We start from the raw sequence: 22270 nt of genomic DNA, 5'->3' as shown, positions 1-22270 counted from the left end.
CGAGCCGCCTTGCTGCACCTTTGACTCACAGTCTCCTTCTCGGGTCCCCCTCACGCCTCTCTGTGGTGTCGTGTGGCCACCCGGCAGTGTGTGCAGCATCCCAGAAGATACCAGAAACAGTTTTTCTCTGCTGTTGGAAGTCCCTGCGACTGTGACAAAGTATGTGATTCAAACACAGCCTGTCCTTAGACTTTTTTTGCCTGCTAAGATTTCCCATTTCTTTAACCCTAGAGCAACTTGTGCTGAGAAGCCACCGGTCTGTGTGCGTAAGCCACCTTTCTCTTTTTGTCAGAGCTGAGCCTCTGTCTGCATTTCCTCTGTGATCTGGTAGCGTTCCTGAAACGTGGTGAGGTTTAGTGTGCTTAGAAGGAGATGTTACCTAGAAAGATGGTTGATAAGTGGTTAGGAAGCGTGGTGGTGGTTTCTTTCTTTTTCTCTTTTTATGGTGAGAGCTCCGAGAATTGTAGAGTGTCTCTCAAATGACATGTTTATCATTGAGGGAAAAGACCAGAAGGGACGAGGCTGTGACAGCGTCCCCGTCCTGTGTTGTGTTGTGAGACCTAGAGAGTCCTCTTTCTCCACAGTCACACTGAGAGTTACGGGTGTTGAAAACAGATGACATCATGAGTTCAGAAAGGTCACATTATAACCTGAGATGCAGGGCTAGGTATACTTTGCCAGAAATATGTTTGCTTTACTGCCATCTAGTGAAGGAGAGCCTCTCAGGTAAAACTTGGAGGAGAAAGTCAGCCAGGGGGCTCACTGGAGGCCTTGTGCTGGCCATTAAGCTGTTAGCTCACCAGAAGCTTTTATCAGATGCCCAGGAGTATACCGTGGTGTGTTTTGCAATAAACTCCCTTCTCACTGTTACTTAAGATTCATAAGTCTGAAGCGTTTCAGTTTGCATAGGAAAGCACACTTTTCTGTTCACATTAGAGGACCATTTTCCCCCTTTCGATTTAAAAAAAGTATCATTCCCCTTTTTGTAAGGTTTTTGTCAACACTCCTAAATGCTCTTCCCACCCCTCTTCCATTTTCTACTGTGGTGATCCGCCTTTTTAGGGTACGCTTCCTGTCTGTACTGAAAAGAACGGTGACTGCGTATCCGTGTTTGTCTTCACCCCCAAGTATGGTTGGCGGGAAATCTCTATCATTGAGTGTCGCCAAGTGTTAGCTGTCGTCTTTCCCTAAGAAGTTCTCTGTTATCCCATTTGGTCTACACTGATTTTCCCCATCTCCATTCCCTTTGAGGCAAGTAAGACACAGAGCAAAACTGCCTACATGTCTCTAGCAGCCCAAGTGACCTCTGGCTGTTGTTCTGGCTTTTATTATGACTAAAACTGTCCACATGACTTGGATAGTCGAAAGGGTTGCCAGTCTTCTGTAGACATGAAGCAACATTTTGAGCTTCTGTCCTATGTATGTTAAATTGGGTGTCTGAATCTTGGGGTTCACTTTGCCTGTTGACACTTTTCTTGGAATATTATTGTTTATAGCTAAGAACTGTTGGAAAACAGTACTTCAGACGTAGGCATGTGTCTAAGGTAATGTCTTACTTTTAGCCATTTTTCCACCACTTTTCCCAATAATTAAAAATGTCCCTTAGTATTGACCACAAACCATGCCTAAATACGGCTTTGATCTGAAGTAGTGTGTATTTGCCCTGAAATCTACAACCCTTCTGTTCAGGAGCTGAAGACCTCAAGGTGGTGTTTCTGATATTCTGCTAGCTTCATGTGAATGTATAACACTAGATAATATAATACCTAGGATCACTTTGAGGCTCTTGAGATGATAGCAGACGCCTTGTAAATACACACTGGTGATAAAAACCGCCTTAGATAAATGTCACTCTGTATTTACATTTACTAAGGACTTGCTTTATCTGTCCCCCTTAAAAAAAAAACTCTTGACAGTTTTCCTTTCAACCTTGTGTTATATAGATTTTGTGCTGCTGCTTATTATGATGTTGGAGTATTTCCCATAAGGAATCCAATCATTACCCGTTAGGGACCTCTTCTTAAAAATACTTTTTATTTATTTATTTTCTGCTGTGAGGTGTACATGCTCTTCTGGTAAATAAGTCTGAGGTAAGATATTGATAAGAGACCAGAGGAGAGCTTCACATTTATTATGTCCTTAATGAAGGAGCTCTAGAATATCCTTAATAAATACTGGTGAACTCATGGCTGCATTTACCCATCTCAGGTTCTCCAAGGAATAATGGGAAGGGCCACAGCTACAATAACTCTGCATAATCATCATTGACTCTGACTCTATTGATTGTGATTAACCAAGATGTATGGAAAACAGTTTGAAGTGTGTAGTGCGTGGATCTCATAAGGTCCATTAAGACGTTCATTATTTCTCCATTGATGCGTCTTAAGCTGCACTCGATGTTTGCAGCAGTGCATTTCCACAGAAAGACTGCACTGTGGGATTGAGTTCATTTTGTTAATTGCATAATAACAGCACAGTTGTGTTTCATAGAAAACAGTAAATACTCTTGCTTTCATTGATTTGTAATCTTTGGTATTACTGAAGAAAGTATGGAGTATGTGACTAGTTCTTAAAACCTCTGCATGTTAAGGGCATAAACATTTTTTGAAATGTGGGCACTGCACTTGTAGGGGCCTCGGCCTAATTGCGTTGTAGTCTTTAAACCACTTTCATCTTCTAAGTTTAAATCAGATTCGTGAGCATGTACTAAGCACAGAGGAACACTACAGACTCATTCCTTGTTCGGGGGAGGGGTACACCTCCCTTGCTCACAGGCAATGTGATACAGTCATTGCTGGTCACAGGCCAGTGTGAGAGGCAGGGTAAGGGAAGAGCAGGCGCCGTGGCACACGGGAGAGGCACCGGGGTAGGCTCCGAGCCAGGCAGGTTTCTCCTGAGAAGTGACTCCTCAGCTGAGTCTGGAAGGGACAGCGAGGAGTTGTCCAGGCAGAGTGTCACGTGGAGGAAGGATGCTCATGACTTATACACATGCTGCCCCTGCTGGCTCTCAAACCAGCGATGGACTTGGGAAGTCCATTACAGTGAGCTGGGCGCAATACAGCTTCAGAATCCTCAGCTCAGGGCCGTAGGCAACCACCACGGACTCACTGGATCTGACACACAGATGAAACCATTTGCTTTCCTGGCCTGAGGCCCGCATAACTAGGCTCGTTTTGGCTGCTGTGAGTACTTGATCAGAAGGAACTTGTGACTTCGTTTTACAGGTGGCTGTTTGAGCATGGTCCTGTAGAGGGTGAAGTTTTTTAAGACTTTTTTTTTTTGTTTTTTATGTGGACCAGTTTTAAAGTTTTTGTTGAATTTGTAACAGTATTGCTCCTGTTTTATGGTTTGGCTTTTTTGGCTGTGAGGAGGCATGTGGGATCTTAGTCCCCCAACCAGGAATTGAACCCACACTGCATGTTTTGCAAAACTTAGTCTCAACCCCTGGACTGCCCAGGAAATCCCGAGGGTGAAGTTTAACCGTTCCACGTGTGGGAGGCACCTTTGCATTTGCCCAGTCCCACGCCCCTTGCCAGCGCATGGAGCTTTTTCATCGTTGGCCTCTTGACTTCCAGTTGAGCTATAGTGGTGGAACTGATGAGTTAGGGTCAGGGACAGTGTCCTGCAAGCCTGAGTCAAGAGTATTGAAGAGGATAAATTCCTTATATTGCACTCAAATGGAAATAGTTCTTAAAAGCCATATTTGTTTCCAAGACACTGTCATTGGAGAAGGCAGTGACTTGCTGGCTAAAGCAGCAGTTAGAGAAAAGCCTGGGGACCCAGGTTGATCCCAGCTGTGCCACTAAAATGTTTCTTGTGACCTTGGCTGAGTCACTTAACCTTATGCCCAGCTTCTTAAATGAAAACAATGCCCCTGGTTGTGATGAAGAACCTTGAAAAAATTGTTTTCAGCAAATTAGCACTGGCACCTGGAAGCAAAATGGAATCATCCCTCCCCCACTTGGCTACTTAGACGGGAAAAAAGGTTAAAGGTGGTTTTTAGCTGTACAACATTTCTACGTTTTTCTTCAGGTCTCTTGGTCCAAATAAGTAGTCTGCTTATTGGAAATGTACTAGTTAATGAAAGCTCTTCGGTGGTAAATAATTTGAAATTGGCAATTACTCTGGCGTGCCGAGCTTGAAAGAGGCTCTTTTCCCATTCTTTCAACAAAAAAATCAGCTGTGGTCTCTGACCTGTTTATTTGGAGGTAAACTCAACCTCGCCAAGCAGGAGAAAGACTGGGAAAAGCATGCAGCTTCACTGATGCGTGCCGTGGGCTGGGGCAGCCTTCCTCGTTTGGAAAAGGCTTCTTTCTTCCTTAGTGTTTCGTTAGTGTTCTTACATCAGCTAATACGTTAGTTGCCATTGTACTTTGCACAGGCACTAATTAGAGAACCATCAACATTGGGGTCCAGAGGCTCCCTGACAATGCAACTGTCATAGTGGTGTCTTAATTGGTTGAGTGTAATTGTCATTAGGCAGCCATAAAGACATCTGGAGCTCTGGAGAAAAATCAGCCCTCGCCCCTTCCAGCTCTGTCCTTGCTTCTCCCGGCCAGTGTTGGGAAGCACTTTGAAACTGCACCGAGAGTCTGGTCCAGGTCATCTGCCCCAGCCAGCGTTTCTTCCTCAGGAAAACGTCCGCTTCTGTAGCACGAGTTCACGAACGTGGTGTCCGAGCGCTGCTGCCGTGGCTGCTTTCATGTGGTTCACTCTAGAGCCCGTTGCTGAGTCATCACGTAGTACCTGCTGAAGCAGGGTATTTATTCTCTGTTCTCATCTTAAAGGAGCACTGAGTCTTTTGTATTTGCCTCGTGAGTCTTTTTGCAGCAAAACATTTATGCTGTTATCATGCTCTTTCGCCATAAAGAATGGAGTTGACTTAGATGGATATCTACAGAAAGTTTTATATTTACCGAAATAACGTAATTTATTCTGTGTTTTGTAGAGAGGTTTTAATCAGTCTGGAGGTAAATGGAAGAAGCTCATGCATCTCGATGTGTGTGTTCTGGGAGTGTCACTGACCATTAGCACTGGAAGTGGGACAGCAGAGAGAAGGTGGTACCACTCAAACCAGTCGGGCTGTTACCTGCGGAGCCCCTTCTCTCAGCTGCGTGTAAGGCGCTGTGGTGGAGGCTGTGGCACTGTGGTAGGGCCTTCATGGTCAAGTTGAGGACACATGGGACGTAGCAGGGAACACCATTTCTTCAGATTCAGGGGCACTGTAGTGGAGGCAGAGAGGGGTCATGGAGAAGGGGGGCCTGGGCTAGACCTTTAGACGTTATTAGGCTTGAGTGAGGGCTTCCCTGGTAGCTCAGCTGATGATGAATCCTCCTGCAGTGCAGGAGACCTGGGTTCAATCCCTGGTTTGGGAAGATTCCCTGGAGAAGGAAATGGCAACCCACACCAGTATTCTTGCCTGGAGAATCCCATGGACAGATTCTGGTGGGCTGCAGCCATGGGGTTGAAAAGAGTCGGACACGACAGCGACTCAGCACAACACAGCACAGGCTTGAGTGAGGTGGGTGGTTCTCAATCTGCTTAGCTCATTGGGAACAGCGTTGTCTGGTCCCACCCCTGGAGGATGAGATTTCATTGATCTGGTGCGCCCTTGGTTTTGGGAGTTTAAACACATCTCAAGGGATTCTAATGTGTAGCCAAAGTTGGCCCACCTGGCTGGGTCATAAGGAGGGAAGGGGCTCCAGAAAGGTGGGTAATTGGGAGCCGAGGTGCAGAGGCACCCGTGCTGTGGAAGGCAGTGACCGACCGTCCCGGCTAGAGACTGGCTCCTGCTAAGGAAGAGGAGAAAATGAGGCTGGGAGAGGAGTGAGGTAAGTCTGTGGAGGGATCTCAGTGCCTGGCTGATAGTTAAAGCTTCATTCAGTGTGTTGTTAAGGCCTCAGGATTCACAAAGAGCTCCTTAGGTGTCAAGCGCTATTTTAGTTGAGCTGTTCTGATCACTGGATCAACAGCGGGGAGCAGGACCCAGCCCCTGGCCTTAGAAGCTCATGGGTTCATAGGGGAGGTGATCAGTCAGATGACTGCATACACAGCTGCCACCAGAGGAGAGTCCACGCTGCTATCCTGGAAGATGGTAGCACCCGTGGTCTGGTGTGGAGGGTGGAGGGAGAAAGGGAGAGAGAGCCACGTAGTCAAGTATTTCCGAGTGTTTGGCTGGTGCTGGGTGGCCGGAGGTGAGTGAGGCTCGGGAGTGGGGAGGCTGTTGTGGGGCGGCTGGGGGTGAGGGGTGGCCCAGGTCCAGAGGCAGCCTGGGGGCGAGGAGAGCAGGAAGGGTGTGGACTGCACGTGTAGTAAGTAGTGTGGTGATGTGTGCATGATGGCAGAGGGGCGTTGAGGAGCCCCCCAGTTTTGCACTGGTGACCTGGGACGAGTTTTGTCTCTGACAAAATCAAGAACTTGCAACGGGCCAGTTTGGTCATGGGCCAAGTCTTTTTGAGGAGAGCACGTGTTTAATTTTAGGTGAGTGAGTTGCAGCACGAAGGGGACAACTTCTTGGAAGAAAAGGCAGTCAGGAGCCTTCCCGATATTAATGGATGCTCCTCTGCGGCCTCTGCCCTCCATCTGTCTTCCCCCAAAAGAGAGAGGCAGACTGTATTTCATGGCTCACGGTTGTGGGGTGCAGCGGGTTTCAGGTTTGGATTTGGTCACCATTGCTTTACCTTGGAACTCCTCGTATCCCCTCGGGGGCACCAGAAAGGCCTTGAGGATGACTGGCGTGCTCCCATATGCAGGTCACAAGAAGCAGAATGACAGAGACGGACAGAAAGGAAATGCGTTTTCCTGGTTGGTGTAGTTCTTTCTCTCAAAGCTCCCGAGTCCCCTCTGTCTGTCTGTCACTTCTTTCTATTTCTGAATGATGTTGCCATCCTCCTCAGCCGCCTCTTGTGAATTGGCCGGTTCCTTTCACACAGAATTTTTTTTTTTTTTTTTCATTTACTGTATCTTTATTTTATTTTTAATCAAAGTAATATATACACATACAAACACACATAACACATATTCATAGTCAAAGATGTCTCTCTTTGTGTCTTAAAAATAGGCACATGTATTTATTTATATAACCAGCAATCCCCTTGCTCCCCACTTTTGTCTACCTTTTCCTAACATCCAGATTTACTTCTCAGAGGGATTCACTTAAACTCTCATATCTGTTTATTTTCTATTTACCTCCATATTTTAAGTATGTTTATACTGCTACTTCTTGACTTGTTAACTTTAGATTTTATTAACTGCCTGCCTGTCTTATTCTAAACAAATATTTTTCTCTCTTATGACTTCCCTTTCTTTCTGAAGATTCATGTTTTTCATTCTGAGAACTTTTCTTATATCTCTTACTTAATAATTTCATTGTTTCTCCATTTCTCAGATAACCTCAAGAATCTAAGCATACACAGCCTAGAAATTCACACATGTTGTCTCTGAGTGTGTCTGTTGCTAAGCAAGTGGCCTTATTCCAGGGAACGGTGTAGTCATCCTTAGGGTGTCAGAGTCAGCGGGTAGTTTGGGTGCAGTGGAGTGTGTGTTCCTGTTGAGGTGGCCTTGTTGAGGTCGCATGATCTGGAAGCGCTGTCTGGAGGGTCTGGGAGCCGGCGATTGGTCCTGGTGATTTCAGTGTCTTGCCTTTGCTCGTGTGTCACCAGGCTTAATGACTGTCATGGAGTGAGCGTTTTTGTTTGCTGGAGGATCAGTGGTCAGAGGCCCATGAGTCCAGTTTTAGACAGCACATCTCTCCTCCCTGCCTCTTCACACTCCCACTCCCTGGGTACCATCCTACAGGGAGAGAGCCCCGTGGTGCAGCCTAGAGAGGGTGTGTGACAGGATGACCTCTGAATTCATGGTGTGTATATTCGTTGTCAACTAATGTGAGGAAAACACTGCTGCATTTAGTAAGTGAAGCATTCCCGAATCAGAGTAACCTTGGTTTATTAAGAAACCTCACGTGAGAAACTGATGTACAACTACTTCATAGATGTATCATGTCGTAGACTTCAGTAGTTAAAGAAGTCTCGGGGTTATCTTTTTCGTTTCACTTGGAATGTGAGATGAAAGAAGCCCTGAAGGAACTGTGGCTTGGCCTCAGGAAGCCCGAACACCTTTCCCGTTGTCTGCGTGTCTTTGTGTTTGTGTGGCTTCATTCTGAGGCTCTGAGCCTGTATCGAACACGCCTCGGCACAGGTGCTTCGGTGTTGAAGCAGACCCTCTGCAGCAGCTGTGAGGAACTCTGCATAAAGGCCTCCAGTGGCAGGCAGCGCACTACCTTGTCATCTGGCCGTTCCATTGTCCCCGGGGCCTGGTGCCTGACCAGGTTCTGGCCCTGCCGCGGCCGTGATGGAGAGAGTCATTTGTTGGAGTGGCAGGCGTAATAGGAGAGAGTGAGTGCTCCCGCGCTCTAAGTGGGTGAAACCAGGGAGCGTCATGCATTTCGGCAAGAGCTTTTCATGAGAAGGCAGCACTGTCTGGCTGCTGAAGGCAAGACTTAATTGTTTCAGCAAATCAATTAGTCTTTAGGGACTTTAATCAGTCAAATCTGATGCATGGATGAGGTATTAGAAAGCTTGTGCCTGTAAGACCATTAGCCCTGTGTGTGTGTGTGTGTGTGTGTGTATAAATAGTGTGGCTTCTGCACGTTTCTGCTAGTGATCCCTTTACTGGGAGGACTTAAGGTAGCAGAAGGGGTATAATAGTCGAAAAGAAAGGCAGGGAGATCTTGCTGTCCGGTGTTTTAATTACGGTATCCTCCTTTGAAATTGTCACCACTGTGCCACGAGGACAGGGAGCGTGTTCTCAGCCTTCTGTTCCCGAGTTGCCGTTCTCTCCTGTTGGGGTGACTCGCGTAAACAGCGTTGCAGCAGTGGGCCCCTACCTGCCTAGTCTTCCTCCACTGGCGCTTTCAGGCTCCCACAGGCTCTGCACCGCGGCCCTGCCATTCGCTCCCCTTTGGAACCACATGTGTCCTTCTTTTCCAGATACACGTCGGGAGACGTGAGGGTGTGGGACACGCGCACCTGGGACTACACAGCCCCCTTCCTGGAATCGGAGTTTGAGGAGGATGAGCCTGGAATGCAGCCATATGTCTCCTTTGTGAGGATAAACAGCTCGCTGGCGGTGGCAGCTTACGAGGATGGTAAGCAACCCTCCTCCCTATTAAGAGAAGATAAAAAGCTTGACAAAAATTAAGCAGCTGTGGCCAGCTCCCCTCTGTAATCCCTCCATACATACACGTGGGCACACACACAGGTTCACACACATACACTCATCCTTGTGTTTATGTGAAGAAGTTGGCCAATAACCCTCAATGCATTAGTAGGCATTGGAACACAGCACCCATTAAAACTGGTGTTTAATTCCTACTGGAACTGTCGGGCTGGGTTTTAGTGCCAGACACGAGGCTGGCCAAGCCATCTTAAGCAAATAACTTGTTTGGTGTAAAATATTAAATATGCTTGGCCTACTTTTCCTGTTGGCTCTGCTTGATTCAAAGGAAACAGTGAAAAGAGGACAGACAGAGATAATCTTCTGACAAATACGGAAATAGAAAAATAAAAGTCAGGGTCTACCTTTTCCTGGCACTAACACACTATATGAGATAAATTATGGTAATATGTTGTCTCTCTGGGACTCATAGAATTCTTTTTGTGTACTGGCAACTGTGGATTTACAGAACTGGGTAAGAAGAGTCTAATAGTTTCAATGGCCACGATACCGTATACCACCTCTCGTACTCCTGACTTCCATTGTATTGTGAAGTCTGAATCTCCAAAATCTCCCCACTTGCTTGAATGTCAGGACCATGAGATATTTCAGAATGTTAGTGTTCATGTCATGGCATGGTTGCAGATCTTCAGAGGTAGGACAGAACTGTGGTAATGGAGCTGATGGGAACTTTATATGCATATGCCATTAAAAAAAATTAGGGCTGAAATCTTAAATACGTTCATTTTATTACTCTAACAATATGAACTCTGTTGTTTGGGTTTGGCATTATTTGGACACCACTGATGGATCTTTCTTTTGGCCTCTAGTAATTCAGCTAAGCTGTCTCTAGGGTATGTCATAGATGAGGTGTGTTTGTTGAGATCCTGCAGAGATAACAGAAGAGCAGCTTGAGTGTGATTCCTACATGCCAAATTACCAGTGAGGTTTTTTCCCATATAGCTATGCAAAGGTTTGCAGTACTTCTCTGTTAGAATCATACACTGCAGAACAATCTGATAGCCTCACCCTGCCACACACAAACAGATACAGACACACACCCCCACACACACACCCTTCAGATCGGGAAACTGAGGGACACACACACACAGACACACATACACACACACACACACCCTTCAGATTGGGAAACTGAGGTTCAGAGAAGCCAAGTGATTTCCTTGAGGTTGACTCGTTCATCAGTGGTGAATCCAGAACTGTGGTGGTCTCTCTTAGGCCGTACCCAGGATCCCACGCTGTTTATGTAATACTCCACAGAGACACTTACAGAACGGTGCATCTGATTTATTTGCACGCTCACAGCTCATCTCTCATGAGCTTGAAAGTCCGGCTTTTGAGGATATGCAAGTGTGCTGCTGGTTTTACATCGTTGGTTAAAATTGTCTTTGTCACCTCCCTGCTGTTGCACAGAAATATTAGGAAACCTTGTAGGAATGCCAGAGGAACTTCTCTTTTCAGTAAATACTTGGCAAGCAATTGCCATCATGTATTTTTAAATACTTGGTTTAAAAAAAGTTAGTAGTTAAAATTCAAAGAGAGCACAAAAATATAAAATGTAAAACAAGAGATATCCAAAAAGAAGTTGAAGTGTTCCTCCCTGTTGCCCTACCTCTAGTTGCTCTCACATTTTGCACACACATTGCTTTTTCACCTAATAACAACATGTTTTGGGGTCTTTCTGTATTAGTGCTTATAGGTAAACCCTGTTCTCTTTCAGCCTGTGTAGTATTGCACTATGTGGCTGTACAATTATTTATTTATTAGGGCCTTTGGTGATGCACATTTGGATTTTGTTGTTGTTGTTATTAAAAACAGTACTGCAAAGCAGTATCCTTGAGCAGATACTGAGATGGACTTATACAAGTATATCTGCAGGGTAACTTACTGGTAATCACTGGATTGGAGGCTACAGATGCTTTACATATTGATAAGTATTGCCAGATTGCCCTCCAAAAAGGTTTCACTGGGTTATAGTCTCACCAAAAGTATATGACAGTATGTATACAAAAGTGTAATGACGGCTTCCTCATGCTTGTCTGCTAGGTGGCCACGGTGTTTCACCATAGTTTTTGTTTTGCTTATATAATTTTATATTTTTTCATTGTGTTGTTCAGTTCAGTCGCTCAGTCATGTCCGACTCTTTGCGACCCCATCGACTGCAACATGCCAGGCTTCCCTGTCCATCACCAACTCCTGGAGCTTACTCAAACTCATGTCCATGGAGTCAGTGATGCCATCCAACCATCTCATCCTGTGTCGTTCCCTTCTCCTCCCACCTTTAATCTTTCCCAGCATCAGGGTCTTTTCTGGTGAGTTAGTTCTTTGCATCAGGTGGCCAGAGTATTGGAGTTTCCAGCTTCAGCATCAGTCCTTCCAATGAATATTCAGGACTGATTCCCTTTAGGATAGACTGGTTGGATCTTCTTTCAGTCCATGGAACTTTCAAGAGTCTTCTCCAACACCACAATTCAAAAGCATGAATTCTTTGGTGCTCAGCTTTCTTTATAGTCCAACTCTCAGATCCATACAAGACTACTGGAAAAACCATAGCTTTGACTAGACGGACCTTTGTGGGCAAAGTAATGTCTCTGCTTTTTAATCTGCTGTCTAGGTTGATCATAGCTTTCCTTCCAAGGAGCAAGCATCTTTGAATTTCATGGCTGCAATCACCATCTGCAGTGATTTTGGAGCCCCCAAAAATAAAGTCTCTCACTGTTTCCACTGTTTCTCCATTTGCCATGAAGTGATGGGACTGGATGCCATGATCTTAGTTTTAAGATACTGAATGCTGAGTTTTAAGCCAACTTTTTCACTCTCCTCTTTCACTTTCATCAAGAAAACTTTAGTTGTTCTTCACTTTCTGCCATAAGGGTGGTGTCATCTGCATATCTGAGGTTATTGATATTTCTCCCAGCAATCTTGATTCCAGCTTGTGCTTCATCCAGCCTGGCCTTTTGCATGATGTACTCTGCATATAAGTTAAATAAGCAGGGTGACAATATGCAGCCTTTTGTGTTATTAGGTGCTTATATTTCTTTCTCTGTGGATAGTTTCCTCATTTTCTTTGGGTTGTTATCTTCTGTGGTTGAAAATAAGGGCTAAGGAAATAAGCTTGTCCTTGTTCTTAAATATTTTTTCAATTTGTCACTTATTTTTCAATGAACTTTGTTTATGGTTTATTTTTCTAGATAGTAGTTATGTGTGTGTGTATTTGTGATTTTAATTTTTTAATCAGTAAATGAGTGGGTTTTATTTTGTAATTTAATATGTTTGACTAATACATTGATGTCAAGCTAACATAAAGTTGTACATTGCAAAGTCTTCTACCCGTTTTTGTTCACTCCATTCTAAAGCAACCATATTTTTTAGTTTGTCTAGCTTGCAGTATTTCTTTATTATAAATACAAAGTATTGATATCTGTTCTTATTCTTTCCTCTCCCCCTTTAAACAAAAGATTGTTGTCGTTCAGTTGCTCAGTCATGTCTGACTCTTTGCAACCCCATGGACTGCAGCACACCAGGCTTCCCTATCCTTCACTGTTTTCTGGAGTTTGCTCAGACCCATGTCCATTGAGTCGATGATGCCATCCCACCATCTCATCCTCTGGCGCCCCTTCTCCTCCTGCCCTCAGTCTTTCCCAGCATCAGGGTCTTTTCCAGTGGGTTGGCTCTTTGCATCAAGTGAGCAAGGTATTAGAGCTTTAGCATCACTCCTTCCAATGAATATTCAGGACTGATCTCCTTTAGGATTGACTGGTTTGATCTGCTTGTTGTCCAGGGTACTCTCAAAAGTCTTCTTCAGCACCACAGTTCAAAGCATCAGTTCTTTGGCACTCAGCCTTCTTTATGACCACATCCGTACACGACTACTGGAAACCCATAGCTTTGACTCTACGGACCTTTGTCAGCATGTTACTTTATAACATTGTTGCGTACCTTGGCGTTTTTTTTTTTTTTTTTCACTTAATGGTGTATCTTTTTTTTTTTAATTGAGTAAATTTGACATATAATATTGTGTAAGTTTAAGGTGTACAGTGTGTTACTTTGATACATTTATATATTGTAATATGGTGGCCATTGTAGCAATATTTATAATATTACATAATTATAGTACAGTATTATTATCTGTATTTCATTATACTGTGCATTAGAACCCTGTGATTTATTTATCACTTAACAAGTTTATCACTTGACAAATGATACTTTTGTATTTTTTATTTGTACTTTTAAACACCATCAATCCTATCCCTCATGCCTCCTACCTGCTGGTAACCACCATTTTACTGTTTTTTTAAAAATAAGTTTGACATAGATTTCACAATGTAGGTGTTACCATATAGCACTTGTCTTTGTCTGACTTATCTCACTTAGCATAATATGGTCAAAGTCCATCCACATTGTTGAAAATGACAGGAATTCCTTCTTTCTCATGACTGAATAGTATTTTATTATGTGTTATATATTTTGGGTATATATACCATGTCTTTTAAGGGGCTTCTCAGGTGGCCCTAGGGGTAAAGAACCTGCCTGTTAATGCAGGAGGCGCAGGTTCGATCCCTGGGTGGGGAAGACCTCCTGGAGGAGGAAATGGTAACCCACTCCAATATTCTTGTCTAGAAAATCCCATAGACAGCAGAGCCTAGTGGGCTACAGTCCATGGGGTTGCAAAGAGTTAGACACAACTGAAGCGACTTAACACCATGTCTTTTTTTTTTTTTTAATATTTATTTGGCTGCACAGGGTCTTAGTTGCAGCATGTAGGATCTTTAGTTGGTGGCACGTGGGATCTTAGTTCCCTGACCAGGTATCAAACATAGGCCCTCTGTGTCACGAGTGCAGTCTTAGCCACTGGACCGCCAGGGAAGTCCCTGTGCCATGCCTTTTTTATCCGTTCATCCACTGATGGGCATTTGAGTTGTTTCCATATGTTGGCTAGTGGAAATAATCCTGTAATAAACCTGAGAATGCTCACATCTTGTTAAAGACATAGCATGAAAGGTTGTCCATGTCAGTGCCTGGGAAAGGCGCTCCTTTTTCATGGTATCCCACTGTGTACACTGTGATTTGTTTACTTAGTCCTTTATCGAGGAACAGTTGGGTTGCTTCTGCTTTCACTGTTACAGTGTTGTAGTGAAAAGCCTGTACATATGACATTTCATGTGCATGCAGGATGGATTGTTTCCTGCCAGAAAATGTCTGTGTCAAAAGGTAAATGAAAATGGGGTTATATTATGTAGCATTCTTACCAGCCCATTTTTTTTAAGTTTTATCAGCAAAGTTATTTGTTTCAAAATGTTAGGTGTCACTTTGATAAGAAATGGTATCCAAATGTTTGAATTTACATTTCTCTTAGTGTGAGAAAGGTTGAATTTTTTCACATGTGTACCTGCCACTTGTAATTTTTTTCTTCTGTTACTCTTAGGGCTTAAAATTTTTTTTTTAATTAAGATATAGTTAATGTACAATACTATATAAATTTCAGGTGTACAATGTAGTAATTCACAGTCTTAAAGGTTGTAAACCAGTTTTAGTTATCATAAAATACTGACTATATTCACTGTGCTGGATAATGTATCCATGTAGCTTTTCAAATTTTGTACATAGTAGTTTGTGCTGCTTCAGCTCCCATCCCCATCTTGTCTCTGCCCCTCCCCTTTCCCTCTCCCAGGAGTAACCACTAGCCTGTTCTTTATATCCATGAGCTTGTTTCTTTTCTGTTAGGTTTGCTTATAAGATTCCACATATAAATGAGATCATGTCTTTTTCTGTTTGACTTACTTCACTTTAGCTTAATACCTTCTTAAGTCCGTCCATGTTGTTACAGATGGAAGTTCCATTGTTTTTTATGGTTGAGTGGTATTCCATTGTGTGTGTGTGTGTGTGTGTGTGTGTGTGTATATAAAACACACCATGTTTTCTTTGTATCTGTTGATGGACAGGTTGCTTCCATATCTTGGCTATTGTAAATAATGCTGCTATGAAGATTGGGGTTGCACGTATCTTCTCAAATTAGTGTTTTTGTTTTTTTGGAATATATACCAGAGTGGAATTGCTTAGTCATATGGTAGTTACATTTTTAGTGTTTTGCGAAGTACTCTTTTCCAGTGTCTGTACCAGTTTACTCTCGTACCAGCAGTGTATGAGGGTTCCCTTTTCTCCACATCCTTGCCGGCATTTGTCATTTGTGTTCTTTTTGATGACAGTGTTTTGGGTTATCTTTAAGTTTGAATCCTGACCAATATAGAGTTCATCCTGGAATAGCATATGAATCTGATTATATCTTTCCAACATTTCTTAGTAGAAAGCCCATCTCTGCCTCACTTGTTTGAGGTGCTACCTTTACAGATTTTTACATATGAAACTCTTAGTATTTCAGTCTGTTTCTAGATGTTACATTTTGTCCAAGTGGTCTGTCTGGTTGCTTACATTTACATCATCACATTTCAGCCTTACTATTTTGGGTTTCATTTTACCCTTCTGTGGGTAAAATCTGTAGTACTTCCTTGGCTGCATCGTTTGCGTTGAAATCTTTGATGTGTCTCAAATTCCTTTTAGAATTCCCAGGTGGCGCTAGGTGGCGCTAGTGGTGAAGGGCCCGCCTGCCAGTGCAGGAGGAGATTGTAAGGGACCTGGGTTTGATCCCTGGGTCGGGAAGGTCCCCTGGAGGAGGGCATGGCAACCCATTCGAGTGTTCTTGCCTGGAGAATCCCATGGACAGAAGAGCCTGGTGGGCTGCAGTCCATGGGGTTGCACAAAGTCAGATACGACTGAGCAACTCAGCACGCACGCACTCCTTTTAGTATTAGGATTGTTTCTTTGATGATAGCTCCTGAGTTTTCTTGTTCCTCTCTCACTCAGCTGGTTTTATCAGGCTGATAGGAATTGTTACCTTCTGAGATAAGCAACAACTTTTAATTCGCCCCTCCCACCCCCAGACCTCAGGAGGCACTGTCTTTAGTCTTCCTTCAGTTTAGCAGATTGGAACTATGATATCTGTACTAACATATTCATGAGTAGCTACTTCTAGGCAAAGACAGATCAAGATAATCAAATGCACGTTTCATAGTGCTCCTCTCTAGAGCAGTGAACACGCACTTGTTAGGCAGTGCCATGGCACAAAGGAGATTCACCTTGGGGGTCTGAAATTTGTGACCGTGCTCCACAGAGAAGAAGAAGACAATAAAACGAGTTAATGAACTTCAGCTCCCTGGTTGTGCCAAAGGGAAGCTCTGTAGCCGTGGAGACCCCCTCAGTGGTCTGTCTGTACATGTATTCTCCACAGAAGGAATCAAGTCCAGAGGCGGAGATGGAAGCTGGTCTGGGAGAGAGTAAGCCATCCCCACATCCTTTTTAGCCTCCCTGTCCGGTAGGAACACTCTTATACCCACCTGGGGTGGTGAGATTTGGCAAGATGATCCACACTTGTGATTTTTTGAATTCCAACCCACTGGCCTCATATTTCTTCTGCCTTGTTTCCGATTGTCAGCTCTGGCCGCTCTCCAGTTTGATTTTACCACTAATTGTGTTGCACGTTACCATACCGAAATGAATCAAATCAGAATGCTTTTCCTGGAGCATTAGATAAAGCAGGCGAAGGTTCTGAGTAATGAGCAGATGCTGCTAATGCAGGGACAGTGCAGACCTTGCCAGGACTCCATCTGCTCCATGCTTGCCTGCCTTTGGCCTCGAGCCACCACATTAGGGAATGGCAGCGTACTCGAAACCCGCTCCCTGCTCAGAGTTTGTCTCAAAAACTCACTCTTTGGTTAGAAATGAGATTACACACTTCTAAGGTGCAAAGAAGTTCTGATTTGTCCCTGTAGGCGGAGAGCGGAGACTCAGTGCTCTTCAGCACGTGGAAGCCTAGGTGGGACAGCCAGCAGTCATCTTTCTGGGGTACCATGGAGCCAGGCAGAGTGGCTTATCCACTGGTGCAGCCCTCCCAGTGCAGTTGTCTGTGCCCACACACGCTCCGTTGTCCAGGACTCTGCTTGCCCCGGGCTGGAGTGACTGATTTCTTGTTTCCTGACGTGTGTACGATGGATGGGAGTGGGTCTCTCCAAGCTTCTTTTCAGCAGTGAACAGTAGGACCGTGTTTTACTTAGGCAGCTACTGAGACTAGGTGCATCCAAAGTTTTAGTTGCAATTTTATGCTTAATTAAAAAATCGGCTCTTCAGTAGTTTTGCTTATGTCTCTTAGATGTTGATGACATTTCAATGTCATAACATAACCTTTGAATGCAGTATTCAGTCTGCTCCTCTCCCCTGATCAAAACTTAAGTTTCAGAAGTGGATTATTAACATAATTGTTTAGGAGATGGCTAGCGTACCTGACTATGGAGGATTGGGGTTGTTTTTTTCCAAGGCTTTCTTTTTCTGGTCATTTTTCTGTTAAAGTCTTGGTAAGTAATTCTTGCCAGAAACCTTTGTCTACCTTTTGGTCTTAGGAGCCTTATTCAGACACTTGGCGGACAAAACAAAATGAAACATCTTTCTGATAAAAACCAAAAAAATACCAGGTCGAGCCCTCTTTTTTTTTTTTTTTAAGTCTGCTCTGAGTCTTCACTGAGGTTTGTGGGCTTTCTCTAGTTGTGCTGCAGGGGTTTCTCATTGTGGTGCTCGGGCTCTCTAGTTCCCTCATGACTTGTGGGAGCTTAGTTTCCCGACCAGCGATTGAACCCCGGTCCCCTGCATTGGAAGGCAGAGTCTTAACCACTGGACCACCAGGGAAGTCCCCCAGGTAGAGTTCTTTTAAAAGAATACATTTAAACAGTTTTCTTAATAGTACAAGTGCTTACATTTTAAAGATATTCAGAGTGGAATTAAAAATTGAAGTGCAGAATTCTGAACTGAGGTGGGTTTTTTTTAGTATTGCGGAAGTATTTCTTAGAGCATTGAATGTTATAGTTGATTGCACTTGGAGTGGTCTTAGGGTGTTAAAATTTGTTTCATAGACAAGCCATAGAGACTGTGTTTATGTTATGGAGGAAGATGTCAAATAAAAATACTTATTTTAAGGTTTTTCTGTTCCTCGGGGAAGTTTTAAATTATATTTGTTTTACACTTGCTTATATATGCTTTGGACTGCATTTGTGTTGTAACTAAATAATAGCTCAGTGTTCCTTAAGTGGCATTCCACAGATAAAACTGTGGGTGGGAGTTGTGAGATCTCTAGGAAATTTTTAAAAATCTGTGTGTTTTTATGGTCATTTGAAAAAGGAATCTGGAACTTTTGGCCTTGTGACTGAACCGCACTGTGAGAGCTCATTAATTGAATTTGCATTTGTAGTCACAGGCTGTTGGCACCCAGTGGTCACCTCGGTGCCTTGTAATGCTCTGTTTTTCACACTAACTGGTCCATAGATGAATTCTTAGAGGTCTGTAAGCTCTCGAATTTAAGAAACACTGGAGAGCAATGTTCTCATGCTTAGACACACATAGCAAATGAGCAATTTCTTGGATAACTACAAATTTTGAAGTTACTATGAAAATAATTTGAAATCGTTTTATCATGCAGAAAACACTGGCGCATTGTATTAATGATACGAGAGTTGGTGTTAATCTTCTGGTTTATTGGGGGTCTGGTTTTACTGAACACTGATTTTTTTAATAAGGCACAGCATGATGCATGAATTCAGAGTAGCTGTCCTGTCTTACTACAGTTGAGATTAAGAACAGAAGGGAGCGATAAATAGCACAGGGGAGCTTTGGGGAGATAGTGGAAACTGCAGAAATAAATTGTCCAAGTTCTTCAATCTACCTAATGAAAACTAAGCATGAGTTGTTTTTTTTTAACAAGAAAATTAATTTTAAGCCATAAAATTTAATTTCCTCTTCAGCACTTCCAATTTTAGTTGTAATGTTTACTCTGTTGTGAACCCTAGGCTCTGTTATAGCAGAGATAAATATATTTGTGAACTGTATTGAGTATTTTGAGTCACAGAGCTGTTAGGGAGGCCCATGGAGTGGGACAACAGTCTAGGGGTGCCAGGGTTAGGTAGGGCAGGGAGTTCGAGGGGAACAGTGACCTGGAGGGTTTGGAAGGTTGCCACCATACAGAGAGGCTGAGCAGGTAAGACAACTAAGGATAATAGGAGCCAGTTTTCTTGTTGTTGGAGAAGGGAGGTGCAGGTATGAAGTGGGGATGGCCAGAAGGAACTCTCAGGGGCTGGATTGGAATAGGAGCTGTTGGTGTGGAGTGCGTGGTTTTCAGTATCGATTGATAAGCAGCCAGAAATGTATGTATGTTCGTATGCCTATGTTTTCATGTATGTCCTGGCTTTGTGAAAAAGGTATAGAAGCAGCAATAGTCCAGTAGCGAAACTCCGACCTAGTGCTCAGGTCTTGAAAAATATCGCTCTTTACTAAAAGGACCCAAGGCTTCTTGGCGTAATGGCTGACTCCAGGGCTAGGGCAGGAAGAGTCTCCAAATATTTAAAAACTAAACAACACATTTCTGAATAACCCATAAGTCAGAGAGGAAATCACCAAAGAAATTAGGAAATATTTTGAACTGAAGGAAAATTAAAAACAGTATATCATTGTATGGGATGTAACTAAAGCAATGCTTAAAGGGAAATTTATAACATTGACTATTTATATTAGAAAAGAGAAAGTCGCAAATCAACAGTATAGCTTTTCACCTTAAAATGGAAAAAGAAGAGAAAGTTAAATAAGCAGAAGGAATAAAGTAATAAAGAGCATAAATCAATGGAGTAGAATAGAGTTAAAAAAAATAGAGAAAAATCAATGAAGGGACAACCATACCTTTGAAAAAATTGATCAAATTGACAAATCCCTAGCCGGATTGATGGAAAAAAAGAGAAAAGAAATTAATTGCCAACATAAGGAATGTAAGATGGGACATCATTACAAATCCTGTAAATATTAAAAAGTTAAAATGAAATATTAGGAACACCTTTATGCCAGTAAATCCATAAGTTAGATAAAATGGATGAATTGACTTTTTGGAAGACAAACTACCTAAGTTCACTTAACAAGAACTAGAAAACATAAATAGCTCTATTTCCAATTTTTAAAAAAATCGAATTTATAATTTAGTAGTTTCCACAAAGAAAACTGCAGGCCCAGTGAATCCTATCAAACACTTAAGGAAGAGATAATACCAAATCTACACACTTCCGTAAAATAGACTAAGAGGAACCGTTCTCAACTCCGCTTATGGGGCCAGCATGAAGGCTAGATAAAGAAGAAACAATAACAACTAACACCTGAAAACAAGTACTACAGATGGATGTTCCTCATGAGCATAGATGTAAAAATCCTCAACTATATTATAAAATTGAATCCTGCAAATATATTAAAAAGATAATACATCATAACCAGTTAGGATTCATCCCAGGAATTCAGGGTGAGTTTGATTCCATTAACAATTAATATAACGCATCATGTTAGACTATAAAAGAAAAACTGTATGTTCATCTCAATGAAACAAAAAAATTTTTTGACAAAAACAAACTCTTATTCATTATTAAAAACTTAGCTAACTTTCTCAGTCTGCTTAAGAGAATCTATGAAAAACTTGGAGCTAACTTTGTACTTAGTGGTAAAAGATGCTTTCCCTTTAGAGTCAGAAATAGGGCAAGACTGTCCATTTTCACTACAATTGTTAAATGTTGTGCTGGAGGGCCTACTTAGGGCAGTAAGGCAAGAAAAGGTATCCAGTTAGGGAGCAAATAAAATTGTCTGTGAATAAATGGATAGACTCCTAAGCTAGCAACAAAAGTGTTTTACTAGAATAAATATTAATATATTTAGCAATGATACTGGATATTAGGTCAGGATGCAAAAATCTATAGTATTCAAGTGAGCAGCAAACAATTGGAATTGATATTGCATCAGAAATATAACATAGTTTGGGATTAACTCAGCAATGTATGTTTAAAACCTATATGCTAAGTGTAAAATATTACTGAGAAAAATTTGAGGAAAGCACGAATAAAGGGAGAGGGTTATTATTAGATTCATGGATTGGCAAGTTGAATGCTGTTAAGATGCCAGCTCTCCCTTAATTGATCTAGAGCTTCAATCCAATTTCAGTCAAAATCCCCATAAGCTTTTTGGGTAGAAATTGAAAAAGCTGATTCTAAAATTTAATATCTGAAAGAAAATGTGGTGGCCTAAGAATAGCAAAGAACAATCTTGGAAAAAAGCATAAAGCTGGAGTTCTTATGCTACCTGATTGGAGGATTTACTGTAAAATGACAGTAATCAAAACAATGTTGATACTGGTTTGAGAATAGACCTGTGGACCAGTGGAACCGAATGAAGTCCAGAAAAAATGTTTTTTATGAAAGGTGTCAACATCCTTTGAAAAAATGACCATCTTTTCAACATCAGTGATCAAATTAATATGTATAGAGATATGTCTACAAATTATAACAAATTGTTTGATATAGTACTACTTGTAGAAAAAATATGTAGTTAAAAAAAAACCTTTTTTCTCTCCATACCACCTTAGGGTCCTGATGCCCGCAGTCATCCCCGTCTCTTCTCCAAAGACATTGGCCGTTCCCGGTGTCTGATACACTCTTCCAGATACAGTCTGTATTGTGTTCACATCATTTAGTTGTATTGCAAGAAGGATCTGGCTGGAGTTAGTGGCTGTGTGCACAGTGACGGCTCTCTTGCATCAACTGCCTTCTTGAACTACACCCGCTTAAAGAAGAGCCGGTCCAAATTCTTCCCCGCCAATCTGTTTTTCCTTTGACTTTGCTAACTGTAAATGTTTCTATTTAGTAACATTGTCGTATTCTTACACCATATCATCTGCCTCCTTTTCAATTTCCTGTCTTTCTGTTTTTGAGTCTTCTCTTTAGAATGTTCGTTCTTTCTGCTTTGAACTTGAGACTACTGAATATATCATCTTTCCTCCTCCTTGACTCAGTTTCTGCTTTGGTCGCTCCCTTGCTTATGTGCTAACCAGTCAGGTCGTTGGTCCACAGGCCCACTCAGATCTCCTTACTTGTCTGGGATGCAGCTTCCAGGATGCTTCCTGTGTACAGTTTTTCTGCCT

At 42.6% G+C, this 22270-nt stretch overlaps 1 protein-coding gene across 1 annotated transcript in view; it reads left to right on the top strand.

Moving 5' to 3' along the window:
* Window positions 1-22270, top strand: part of FBXW8 (F-box and WD repeat domain containing 8) — a 113551-nt gene that overhangs the window by 39652 nt on the left and 51629 nt on the right. Inside the window, exon 5 of the mRNA XM_010828550.1 lies at window positions 8988-9145. Within this exon, the coding sequence (XP_010826852.1) occupies window positions 8988-9145 (158 nt within the window). The remainder of the gene's footprint in view (window positions 1-8987; window positions 9146-22270) is intronic.

This window comes from Bison bison, unplaced genomic scaffold, assembly GCF_000754665.1.
Source record: "Bison bison bison isolate TAMUID 2011002044 unplaced genomic scaffold, Bison_UMD1.0 scf7180017864495, whole genome shotgun sequence".
Lineage (NCBI taxonomy): Eukaryota > Metazoa > Chordata > Mammalia > Artiodactyla > Bovidae > Bison > Bison bison.
This window is presented reverse-complemented; position numbering and strand designations above follow the sequence as displayed.